Below are 13,019 nucleotides of genomic sequence, written 5' to 3'. Positions count from 1 at the left end.
TTATTCTATCTGTCCAATGACACTCTGAAATACTGGCGCCAAAGAGAGAGGGTCCACAATCTTTCCTGAGATAGGGCTGGTGTGGTATTCTCTCTCTCTCTCTCTCTCTCTCTCTCTCTCTGTGTGTGTGTGTGTGTGTGTGTGTGTGTGTGTGTGTGTGTGCGCATGCACGCTGTGTACAGTTCAAGATTTAGGATCTTGGACAAACGGACACTGTCAGGAGTACCTGGAGAGGTGGAACTAGGATTGAGAATGGGGTTTCTACCTCCATCTACCAGCTGTTGCTCCCATGCATAAAGCACAATCTGTCACGCCTACCACCTGTGCTCTGTATTACTCCCAGAACTCTCACAGCAGGTGGCTGGACTCCTGTGCTGGGCTGCAGTCTGAAGGCTCAGAGCAAACAGAGACCAGACCAGAACATCAGTTTTCCATCTAAGAGCCAAGGCCAAGTCATGGAGGGAACTTGTCCAAGCCCCTTCCTTGCTGGGAACATTTACAGACATGGAAGATGTGTTATGCAAGAGCTGCAGAGGCCACAGCAGGCCAACAGGACCTTGGTGTAGTGGGGTCCAGGAGGACTGCTCCCACACTATCAGGTCTGTAAGGATAAGCCAGGCTGGACACCACTGTTTCTATCGGGACAAGACCTTCCCACTGTCCCCACTAAGATCTCATGGTCTTTACAGTTTGTAAATTGTTCCTCATGTGTGATTTAAATCTTTTCTCTTAACTGAGTCCATGTCCTTAACCCTTTGTTGATGGACATTGTAGCCTGGTAACCATGGCAACCGTCTGTTCATAGCACCTCATAACATCTGCTTGAAGAGGATTTTTCAACATCTGGTCAACATCCTTTCTGAAAAGAGGAGAACCCCTTTTTAGCTGAATACGAAAACCATGGCTTATTTATTTTTATTAAAAACATTTTTTTTTGAAGCCAAGTATCTTCATGTAGCCCAGGCTGACCTCAAACTCACAATCCTTTTGCTTCACTGCTGGGTGCTAGTATCACAGATTTGTTCTATACAGTTTGGAATTACTTTTAAAATTGTTGTTGTTGTTGTTATTGTGTGGTGTGTGTGTGTGTGTGTATGTGTGTGTGTGTATGTGTGTGTGTGTGTGTGAGTGAGAGTGCACACATTCCACTGCATGCATGTGGAGGTCAGAGGACAACTTCAGGAAGTCAGTTGAGGCAGGGTCTCTCTGTTGTTTTTGCTGTGCCTTGTACTCTGGCTGAGCTTGCCCTTGAGCTTCCTAGTGGTTCTTCTGTCTGCCTCTCATCTTTCTGCAGGAGTCTTGAGAGTACAGGTGCATGCTGTCAGTTTTTGACAGGGGTCCTAGGATTTGAACTTGGGCTGTAAGACTCGGAATCACAGGTCCTAGGTTAATCCTTCAATTTTTTTTCCCCCACAGTGACTACTCTTGGTACATTTTCAATGACTCTAAGTCTCTACAAGTTCTTTCTTTTATAAATGCCTTGCCCTTTGTGGAGATTATTGACATGTGGAATGCTTTCTAGAGACTCAGAAATATTCCCTGAGATATTAGTTGATGCTGCTACTCTAGATTGCAATTTGATGGATATGTGGGTGCCATTTAATGTGAATCCCAAGTAAATTACTGGGCTCTGGGATCTCCCTCAAAAAAATCCTTTCCAGTTTACTTGGGAAGCTCACTGGGAGACAGTTAGCTAAAAACAGCCTCGTTTTGCATATCATGGATCATCTATCCCACTGCGGACTTGAATCACAGAGGTTCACCCTGGTTCCCCTCTCAGGAATCTCCCCGGGTTAAAACAACACACAAATCCAGATGCTTAATGCAATTTCCTGTCAAAAGCGTCATGTCCAGATGCATTAACACCGAGGCTTGTTCTGGTGACTCAGAACAACAAGGAGCCTGACTCAGACATCCTCACATTTCACCAGACTAATATTCCAGGACAATGACTGATCACGGACAAAAGCAAGAGCATGCATGGCCACCCATCTTCTTCAATAAGGCTGGCCAAGTGTTTCCAGGGACAGTGACCAGAGTACACAAAGTCACGGGGAGGGGGAGCATCTCTGTGTCTCTTAAGAGGAGCACTCCCTGGGACCAAGAACTGCTTGAAAAGGTCACAATAAGCAACAGCAGACACATCTCCACAGGCGATAGTAATCTTGATGGTCATCTAGACCGGATCTAGAATCACCTAGGAGACGAGCCTCCTGGACTGAATGAAAAGGAGAAAGCTCAATAAGAACCAGTATTCGTCTCTGCCTGCTCACTGACACTGATGTGACCAGCTGTTTAAGCTCCTGCTGCCATGACTTCCCATGCCATGATAGATGGCATCTTCAAACCGTGAGCCAAAACTAAAACCTTTTCCTCCTCAAGTTACTTTATCAGGTATTTTGTCACAGCAACAAGAAAGGCAACTAATAAACCATGTTCTATCAATATGTAGGTGGCTGATGACATTTTTTACAGACTGAGAAGATATGGAGACTTAAAGGAATCCCTCATCCTCAACAAGTCTCCCACAACTAGCCCCTCTATGGCAGGACTCCAAGCACATAAAATAACCCAAAATAGCACCATGCTTCTTGAAACCGTCCTATGCCAATGTAGCCATTCGTGACAGGGAAGGACTGGCCACTGACAACCATAAGCAAGTCAGTTCTTGTGTCTCCTTTACCATGCCCTGTGAGCAAACAGGTGAGTCCAGACTGATTAGTACCAAATACACAATGTCATCAGCAAGAACTCATCCAAACTATCACACCACGCATATCTGTAAGCACAAACCTCTGCTTGCTAAGCGTCTCAGGGCACTCAGCAAACGTCCTGCAAGGAAGGATCACTCCATAGCAACCTCCCCTATCCCACGTCCTACAACAGGATCAATACACCACACCTGGCCTCTTGCTAGCAAGATGGGATCCCAGACCTGACCCAGCATGATTCCCAAATCTGAAACATGTTGGGCTTGCCAGGGCTTGTTGCCTAGACACACAGGGATAAAGACAGCAGCCCATTTTGCCCGATAGATACTTTTGTGCATACTACTCTAGATGTAGACAACTACATCTAGCATTTCTCCTCATTAGTGAGGGCTTCAGTACAGGTTTAAGTGGCACTGGGTAAAGTACCTGACACTCTCGGCCTCAGCAAGGACAAACTGTCCTTTGGTAAGAGATTAAAATTCAGTTACAGACAAATACCAGGCTGTCTACTTGCAAGCCTTTGAAGTTAAATTTTAAATAATAAAACAAATGCTATTAGGAGCAGGGCTCCAGGTGTTCCATTAAGAGACCCGAGTTACTCACTGGCTCAGTTTAATGTCTCAGACTAATGAGCCTCGGTTTCTATGAAAGAAAAACCAATATAGACAGTAAATGTTGACTAAGTTATAGAGAAATTGTTGCTTGGGAGCTAAAGAAGTCAGCAAAGCCTTTGCCGTGCAAGCACAAGGACCTAAGTGTGTCATCCGTAGAACCCACACAGAAAGCAGGGCATCGACACACATGCTTGTGATCACCCCAGCACCGGAGATGCAGAGACAGGATCCCTGGCGCTTGCAGGGCAACTGCTAAGCTCCAGAACAGTAAGAGACTCTGTTTCAAAAGAAGGAGACAGAGATCCTAACAACAGATGAGATGCCCTCTGGCTTCTATATCAGTGCAGTAGCCCCCATGTGTGTGTGAGTGAAGATGGATAAAATTGAACTCCCATACATTGTAGAGGGACAGGAATGTAGTGTAGCTGATAGGGAAAACAGTATGATTGCCCTCCAAAAGCTAAGCACAGAATGATCCACAGAATCGCTTTGGGGATTATGCAAACAAAATAAAACAACAACAAATAAAACCCGAAGGCAGGGCCTTCAACAGAAGTCATGTTCATGACACCCTTGTGTACAATAGTCAAAAGGTAGGTGTACTATGTCCACTCACAAGGGACTTCCAGCAAGAGGGTATATAAAGCATACACAATCCAGCTATGCCTTTCATGGAATGTTTGCATATCACACGTTCAGGACAATCATTCTTGTTACATACACCCAGCTTCCTAGTTTACAGAACCTGGAGGCTTCCTCCCAGCCTGATACCTCAGCACCCCACACAACAGACCCCAAAGCAGTACCGTAGCAAGCCTTCCCGTCTCCTCGGAAGCCGACAGAGCATTCACAGGTGAACTGTGTTCCAGGGCCAGGGCGACAGGCTGCATTGCTGTCACACCCATGGGTGCCGATGTAGCATGGATTCTGAAGGGCATCAGGGGAGCCATCTGTGAAGTAGACACAGTGTTCAAGAACCTTCCAAAAGCCCTCCTACCACAGGAAGTAAGCCACTACTGCAAACGAGCAGAGAAAGGGAACCAGGGCCTTCTATGTTGTACTACAATGGGACCAAGCTCTGCCCTCCATATATATATATGGGAAATGTTCCTCATAGCTCATGTATTGGTCATTATTGTTCACCAGTTGGTAGTGCTGTTTAAGGAGGTCTTGGAATCTTTGGGCGGTAGCTTGCCGGAGGAAGTAAGTTACTGGTAAAAAACCTTGAGTTTACAGCCAGTTTACCCTTTCTGCTTCACATTTATGGCTGAAGACATCCTCTCAGCTTCCTGTTCCAGCTACCTGCTGCCAGACCTCCCCAACCATCGTGGATGACTTCTACGGAACCCTAACATAAAATTACTTTCTTTCATAAGTTGATTCTGATCCTGGTATTTTATCACAGAAAAGCAACTAATATATCTATCTATATAGTATAGATACATTAGCCATGAGAAGGAATTACATCCTTTGGTTCTGCCTACATGGAAGTGCCTGGAAATCATTGTGTTGAATGAAAATAAGTCAGACACGGAAAGACAATGTCTTACATGTCAGTGCTAACAATGGCGATTTCACAGAATGAGGAAGAATAATGGCTACCTGAGGTGGGGAAGGGCGAGGGGGTGGGGAGAAAGCCAAAGGATGGTTAAGAGGCCACGGGTGCAGTTGGATGGATAAGGTCTAATGTTCTGTGGCACAGTAGGGTAACTAAAGATGACAACGATTAATCATACCTGTCAAAATATCTAATAGAGAAGATTTTGAATGCTCTCAACACCAAGAAATGATACGTTTGGGGATGGACATACCCATTTCTCTCATGTGATCACTGCTCACTGGATATGCCTGTTGAAATTACTTAGCTCATATCCCACACTATGAACAATTATTAATATAGTCCTTTAAAAGATAATATTGTTTTTAGTTTTAAATTTTAAATAGAGTTTTTTTTTTTTAATGTTCACTAGAGTCAGCAGTAGCCTTTGGTTGGTTGGCTCTGTGAGGGAACTCATCAGGATAGCGTTCTGCCCTGATAGCTCATGAATAAATAGCCCAGACATCCCCATGAATAGGCCTTTGGTTCTGTGAACAAAAGCTGGTCTGTTTGCCAAGAGCCACTGATGACCATGCATTTTTTTTTCTCTTTCACAGGATGTCTGACCATCATTTTCTTCTATAGACAGAGAGTAGGAGACTAAAATCCCAAATCCAAGAAGCAGAGATTGATAGGTATGAATGCAGAGTACAGAGATATATGCAAGCACACAGCCTGCATGAGTCCCCCCTCCTTACCCCTCACAGGCCCGATGGAGTTGCTGAGGGCATAGCGCAAGATCCTCTCCTCCTTGTTGTACAGGACAAACACACTATCCACAGAGAGCTGCTGGGTGCTGGGCAGGGCTGGCCTGGAGTCATCGTGGGCACACTCCTGGAAGGTGATAGTCTGACGCCACTGGTAAACATGGGTGTGTGAGGGCACGGCACTGTCCTGATCAGGCTCAGTCACCGTGTACTCCCGGGTGGAGGAGGAAGTGATCACTGAGGTGTGGGAGACAGACAGACAGACAGACAGGCGTGAGAAGCTTCATCAAAGGCCTTGAGGGTGTCAGTAACAGTTTCGGCCTACAATGAAATCAGGTAACAGGCCTGCTGGAGCAACTTAAACAGGACCATTTGTGCTTGGACTCCTGTTGCTTGCCTTCTCCTTTCCTGTAGCATCATCAGTGGCGACTCTCATTAGTACTAGCTGATTCCTATCATCTACAGACAAGTGAGGTCTGACAGAAAGAGCAGCTTCTCAGAAGGAGGCATACCTGGACTCACTCCTCCCGCCACATGCCAGCTGAGCTTGGAGCCACCAACCTGGTACTAGCTGGCTGCTTTTGCCTCAGCTTCTCTTACTGAAGGAACTGTGGTAAGAATCTGATGAGGTTGTGTGTGTGAGTTACATGGAATCTATAAGATCAGTGACATTTGAACTGCTTTCCATAGAATTTCTCACTCAGGAATCAATAAATAGTAGTTGCCCCCAACCATCTTAGATTAAATACCTCTGTGGTATTAAAAGATGCAATGTGGAATGTTTTGTAGCAATGGTTTTAGAAAAATTATCAAGAGCAAATCATAGCCAAGGAGAGGAGAGAAAGTCTCTCCACCCAGAAAAGGCCCAGGCCACAAAGCCCTCCATTCCACCACCACCCCCTTTTTTTAAGTATAAAGGACCCTTTTTATTTCTGAGTTCTGCTGCTCCATATGAGAACCATGGAAGCCAGAGGATAAATAAAAGATCAGTGTTCACTATCTCCCATCCAGCTCCCATGTGCTGGCTGCCAGCAGGCCATCTGGCTGCAGGCAGTCTGGGGACCTCAGCCCCATCTCTCCTTCCTTCCCCAGGCTCCCAGGCCCTAGAAGGAGGATGAGACTGAGCTGCAGAGCCCTGGTCATGGGTACCACATGCCTGGATGATACTTTTAACAGTGGCATTTTTAAAAGCTCATTCTGTTTGACTCAGCATGACTCTGTTTCTAGGGATTGAACCTCAGAAAGAGGTCAGAAAGCCAGGCTTGCTAATGCAGACCTGCATCCCAACTACTTAGGAAGCTGAGGCAGAAGGATTGAAAGTTAAAGACCTGCTTGAGCTGCAGGATGAGTTCAAGTTCAGTCTAGGCAACTTGGTGACACACTAGTTAGGTTTTAATCCTGGGACAAAAGGCTGAGGTACTTAGTTAACATATCAAAGCAGACACTGGCCTACAGGTTCTCCCTAGTCTCTACCAGTTACAGGGTCCTACAAGCAGGCATAGCCAACCCCCAGAGGCTAGGCTGTCTTTCCCAGCAGCAACCATTTTTGTTATTTGTTCTCTTTATAGCTTTGGGCTTCCTGGTTGCTGCACCTGGTTTCCCTCCCCCTCCCCCTTCTCCCTCTCCTCAGGCAACACTGCTCTACTCTGGACTCTGCCAGATGTCTCTGCCTCAGACTGTGCTTTCCCACATATTTATAAAATAAACCTTCTCTTCCACCACACCTAGGAGCAGTCATAGCCTTTCCTTTTCTTTTTCTTCTTCTCACCCAATACTAATTTAAAAATTAAAAACTAAAACTTTATTTTTTTTTCTTAAAAAAAATAAATAAAAAGAGGGGCTGATGGTGTAGCTCAGTGGTAGGGCATTTGTCTAGTATGTATGCACAAGGCCCAGGGCTCTATTCCCAATACAATATTGCAAGAGACAGAAATTTGGCCAAGAGCTTGGGATGTAGCTCAGCATTGCAGTGTTTGCCTGAGAAGTCAGTCCAGTCCCTAGCAGCATAAACAAACAAACAAACAAACAAACAAACAAACAGATGGAAACGTGGCCAAAATCCACAGCGCAAGAGGTCATTTCAACTCAGTGGAGCAGGAGGATGAGGACAGAGTCCTTAAAAAGGCCTTTCAAAGCCACTTAAGGAAACTATTCATGATTAATAACGAAGTGCAATTGATCTAAAGGGAAATGACAAGCCAAAGATTACACACCGGGTTTTCTATGCTAAATGCCAGAAGCCAGATGTGCTGGCTTCTACCTGTAATCCCAGCATGTAGGAGGCAGAGACAGGAAGTTGACTTTCAGTAGGAGACAAGTTTAGGCTACGGAGCTTTAAAAATAATCCTGACTTTCTAATGGAACTATGTAAGAAAATGTTCTTTTTCTCATGAAAGAAGTGTCTGAAGCACTTAAGCAATGACCTATGAGGACAATTGGGGGGGAAAGTATGTGTGCGTGTGTGCGTGCGTGCGTGAGTGCATGTGTGTGTGTGTAGGTGTGTGTGATAATACAAATGCAAATGTAGGAACTAGCCAAGCTGAGTAAGTGGCAGATAGAAGCTCTTGCCACTCTTTTCAGCTCCAAACAAATGCCAAAAAGGAGAATAAGTATAAAAACTACAAATAAATACATTATAATAAAATCTTGAATTACATACTAGTGACAACATATAACATTAATATAGGGGGAAATTGCAAAAATATATTTAAATCTAAATGTTGTATTCAGGCTTATTTCCTGGAGTTCTTTTTTGTCATTTTATTTCCTTTTCTAGACAAGGTCTCATGTAGCCCAGGCTAGCCTTAAACTCACTGCATACCTGAGGATGATCTTGAATTTCTTATATTTTTGGTTGTGAGCCTAGCCTTTAACAGCTGAGCCATCTCTCCAGCCCTGATCTTGAATTTCTAATCTTCTTGATTCCCCTTCTCAAATGCTGGGACTACAGGCAATTGACACATGACCTGCTTTATGTAATGCTGGAAACTGAACTTAGTCAGGGCTTTATACATTCAATGTATGCAGGCAAGCTCTCAACCAACTGACATAGTTTCCACTCCATTTTCTGGGTGTTTTTTTTTTTTCTATGTAGCTCAGGCTGGCCTGGAACTGCAGCAATCCCTCTAAGTCAGCTTCCCAAGGGCAGGAATGGCTGATGTGTTCCAATGCACCTTATTTTCTTGTTTCCCATTAAATTCTCTTCAAGTGCGTCTTCTGTTTGCACTTAGGGAGAAAGGAATTAAAATAAAGAATAGGCCTTCTGTGTTTCCCTTTACAGATCCCAAGAAGACTGCCCCAGGAACTCAAGGTCATCATAGTGGGTGGGCACATGCTGACTGGCAGGCTGCCCTGGGACTCCCAGTCTGGGACTTACCTGAGCTGGAGTAGTGGTACAGCTCAGTGTAGGGCTCAATATGCACTGAGGCACCATAGGGAATCTGTGGCACTCGGCCTTCTAGCTCCGTGTTGATGGTCAGGTGTCCATGTTCATCAATACCACTAAACTGCTGCTTCAGGATCAGCTTGCCTGGGTGCCCCAAGAAGGTCACCTCAGCTTGTCTGGTGAACTCACCCCCTGGAAAATAAGACAGGCCTGTCACCCTGCCATCTGGCAAGTACACCCTCCTGTTGGCCTTAAGTTCATGAAGTAAGAGTCAAGTAAAGAACTCATGTGCCCTGGCTTGTTTAACTCAGAACTACAAATATTGTGAGTTATCTCTCTTATGCAGAATCTAGATTTAAATTTACATGTTCATTATCATATATTTAAATATATATTTTTAGGACACATGAACATAGAAAGGAGAACATGAGAGAGGAAGGGCATGGATATTTGTGACATGATGGGAATGCTTGGGGGGAGGCAAAGTAGAGGGAGAAGGCAGGTCTGCTGAGAAGGAGGTAGGGTTAATGTACCCAGCCCAGGACAATGGGTGCCCTGGAAATGATGGTGAACTCTATACTGGCTAGTTTCATTTAACTTGACAAAAGCTAGAATCACTGGAGAGGAAGGAACCTAAGTTGAAAAAATGCCTCCATAAAAGTGGACTATAGGCAAGCCTGTAGGGCATTTTCTTAATTAAAGATTAATGTGGGAGGAGACAGTCCATTGTGGGTGATGCCACCCCTGGGCAGGTGGTCCTAAGTTCTATAAAAACATAGGATGAGCAACCCTTGGAGAGCAAGGCAGTAAGCAGCACCCCTCCATGGCCTCTGCATCAGCTCCGGCCTCCAGGTTCCTGCCCTATTAGAGTTCCTGTCCTGACTTCCTTTGATGATGAATAGTGCTATGGAAATGTAAGCCAAATATACCTATCCATCCTCAAGTTGCTTAGGTCACTTCTCAGCTTGCTTTTGGTCATGGTATTTCATCATAACAATAGAAACCCTAAGGCAAAGACTCCTCCACCCTGGGCTCCACCCAACATCTACAAGGAGTTGACCTTGGCAGAACACGGAAGGAGACATTGTAACATCAAGGAGAAATCCCTTCAGTGATCTGCCCACAAATCCACAAAAGATTCAGTCTTCCTTACAGAACAAGGCCTCTGCCTCCAGAGTTTCCTGGCATTCAAGAGGATGGTGTTGATCAAGTTGGTCTTACCAGCTAGAAGTGGCAGGCTCTTTTCCCTGGAGATATGAAAATGTTAAGCCATTCTCAAATGACTGTGTACACTTTTCTATGTTTGTGTGCAGGTCTCTGCAAGATTGTATGTGTGAGGGTGTATCTGTGTATTCAGTTTTGTGTGGGCTGGAGAGATGGCTCAGCGGTTGAGAGCTCTGACTGCTCTTCCAGAGATCCTGAATTCAATTCCCAGCAACCACACAGGGGCTCACAACCATCTGTAATGGGATCCTATGCCCTCTTCTGGTGTGTCTGAAGACAGCGACAGTTTACTTATATAATAAATAAATAAATCTTTAAAAAAAGAAAAAGAGGTTTGTGTGCATGATTGCATGTGTGCATGCACACTTTTGTACATAGGTATACTGGTATATGAAGGGGTATGTGCATGTTTGTAGGTATAAGGGTATACCTATGTGTATAGGTATGTATGGCAGCCAGAGGTCAGCCTTGGATGTTTTCTTCAAAAGTTGTCTACCTTGTTTTTTGAGGCAGAGTCTCTCATTGGGACCTGGTGCTTGACAATTAGGCTGGCTGCTTACCTAGGGCTGGTATCATCAGTACACACCATCATACCTGGCTTTTTATGTGGGTTCCAGGAAATGAATACAAGTCCTTATACTTGCAATACAAACACTTCAGTGGCTATGTTATCTCCTCAACACCAAATATGAGAACTTCTAAATCCCCATCAAGAAACCATTCCTTTATCAAAACATAGTTCCATATAGCCTGCCTTAGTGAATAGTATTATACATGAATTTTTTCTTGTCCTTATTTCTGAGGAAGAACTAGAGGAGCCCTTGTCCACAAATGAAATGCTTCCAGGCATCCACAGGAAAGAGTTCCGAACCCATTCATTCTCAGACCTCCTCCGTGACTATGTAGCTCATTCATTTTAATTGGGGGCGTTCAGTTACCTGTGATGCTAAACCCATTCTTGAACCCATCCTGCTCCACTGCAAACATCCATCCGATGATGCCTCCAATGGGTGCCAGGGGAAGCAGGGAATACCCGACACTTTCAGGGATGGTACTGATGGCTGTGTAAGAGCGTCCGTGGTTCATCACCACATAGGAGTGTAGGTCAGTGTTCTCAAACACCACGGGGACCTGGCTGTTCCCCACGAAGATCCTTCCCTTCACCTTGCCGTTGACCCGCTGTGGAGAGCCTGGGCCAGAGACAAAGGGAGAAGGTGAAGATGTTTTTTTTTCTGCTACCTTCCAAAGAGAAGAATGCGTCTATTCATTATGAAAGCAAAGAGGTGACAATTCTGTGGGAAACTGGTTTGGGGGAAATGAAAATACTTGTAATTATGTGTCAATGCTCCTGCCTCTGTTGCATATGGCTACTAATGAGCAGAATGCTAGGTACCCACCATCGTGCACCAGGGTCCTCAGGGATCCTAACACCTCTCCTTTCTCCCACATGACTGATAATGGGCAGAATAAAAACTATTCATAATTGTGTATCACAGGCCATAAGAGTCCCAGCACTACATAAGCATAAGGGTCCTAGCATATAAAAAGCCTGGTGTGGCAATGTACACTTGTAACCTCAGCACAGATGGTGACCTCTGGCCTTCACATGTGTGTACAAGCAAACACTACACACACACACACACACACACACACACACACACACAGAGGGGGGGGGAAGGGGGGAAGAAAGAGAGAGAGAGAGAGGCATGCACAGGCATAAGAATTATACTACAAAATAAGAAAAAGATGTAAGTAAAAGGTCAAATAAAAGTCAACTTACATTGCTGAAGCCTGACATAGAATTAAATTCTTTGAAAGTTTTTCCTTTTTCTTTTGGCACAGGAGATTAGTGAGGGCTTTGCCACTGAACACCACACCTGGCCCTCTATCAGCCACAGATGATATATCTTATTTATTTTTCTAGATTGTGACTGATCAGAAACATGGCCTCTACCCCTTCCTCCCAGAACACATGGACGTGTTCCTGGGTGTCATCTATCATCTGAGGAAAACTGCTAAATGAGGTCACCGACCAACCAGGACATATCTGACATGAAGTAATCCTGTACTTCCACTGTGTCATTACACTGGGGATCCTATGACCCCTTGCATGCTAAAGGCAAAAAAACCCAAATGCATTCCAAGAACATTACAGAAACAACAAAGGAAGCCAAGTTAAGAAAGCCAAATAAAGTGCTTCCAACAGACTCTAACTTTTCCTAGCTTTTCTCCCTCCCCCACCCCGCCTGGTTTTTTGAATCAGGGTCTCTCTCATTCAGTAGCCCAAGCTGGCCTGGAATTTACCCTGTAGCCCAGGCTAGCCTCAAACTTATACCAATCCCCCTGTCCCAGTCTCCTGACTGTTAGGATTTTAGACATGAGGCACCTGTATAAAAAATGCATGCCTGTATAAAAAAAATTTTAAGTAGCAAAAGTCCAACAAATACTTAAACCATAAAGCAATTATGGGGTGTGGGGCTGAAGAAATAGCCCAGCTGGTGGAGTGCTTGCCTGAGAAGCATAGGGTCCTGGACTCAATGCCCAGCACCGAGAGCTGAACAGAGGGAGAGAGGGAGGAAAAATCCACACTTCCTGTGGATTTTGGAAGCCTTTCCTAGGGCAAAAGGTATAAAAGCCAAGCCTAGTACTCAAAGCACCCACCCCCTGGGGTGATAAGATTTGGAAGGAAATAAAAAACTGTTTAAAATTAAAAACATTCTCCCAAATTAATATGACATCTAAACCGCATGTTGGTTCATTGCCGAGGAGGATGAAAATAAA

At 44.7% G+C, this 13,019-nt stretch overlaps 1 protein-coding gene across 2 annotated transcripts in view; it reads right to left on the bottom strand.

Moving 5' to 3' along the window:
• Nid1 (nidogen 1) overlaps window positions 1-13,019 on the bottom strand; it is a 73,404-nt gene that overhangs the window by 26,062 nt on the left and 34,323 nt on the right. Inside the window, exons 6-9 of one of the 2 annotated variants that reach the window (XM_063276080.1) lie at window positions 11,177-11,428; window positions 9,011-9,206; window positions 5,621-5,871; window positions 4,132-4,275 (exon numbers count right to left, since the gene is read on the bottom strand). In XM_063276080.1, coding sequence (XP_063132150.1) covers window positions 4,132-4,275; window positions 5,621-5,871; window positions 9,011-9,206; window positions 11,177-11,428 — 843 coding nt within the window. 2 annotated transcript variants of the gene reach the window in all.

This window comes from Rattus norvegicus, chromosome 17, assembly GCF_036323735.1.
Source record: "Rattus norvegicus strain BN/NHsdMcwi chromosome 17, GRCr8, whole genome shotgun sequence".
NCBI classification, from domain to species: Eukaryota; Metazoa; Chordata; class Mammalia; order Rodentia; family Muridae; genus Rattus; species Rattus norvegicus.
This window is presented reverse-complemented; position numbering and strand designations above follow the sequence as displayed.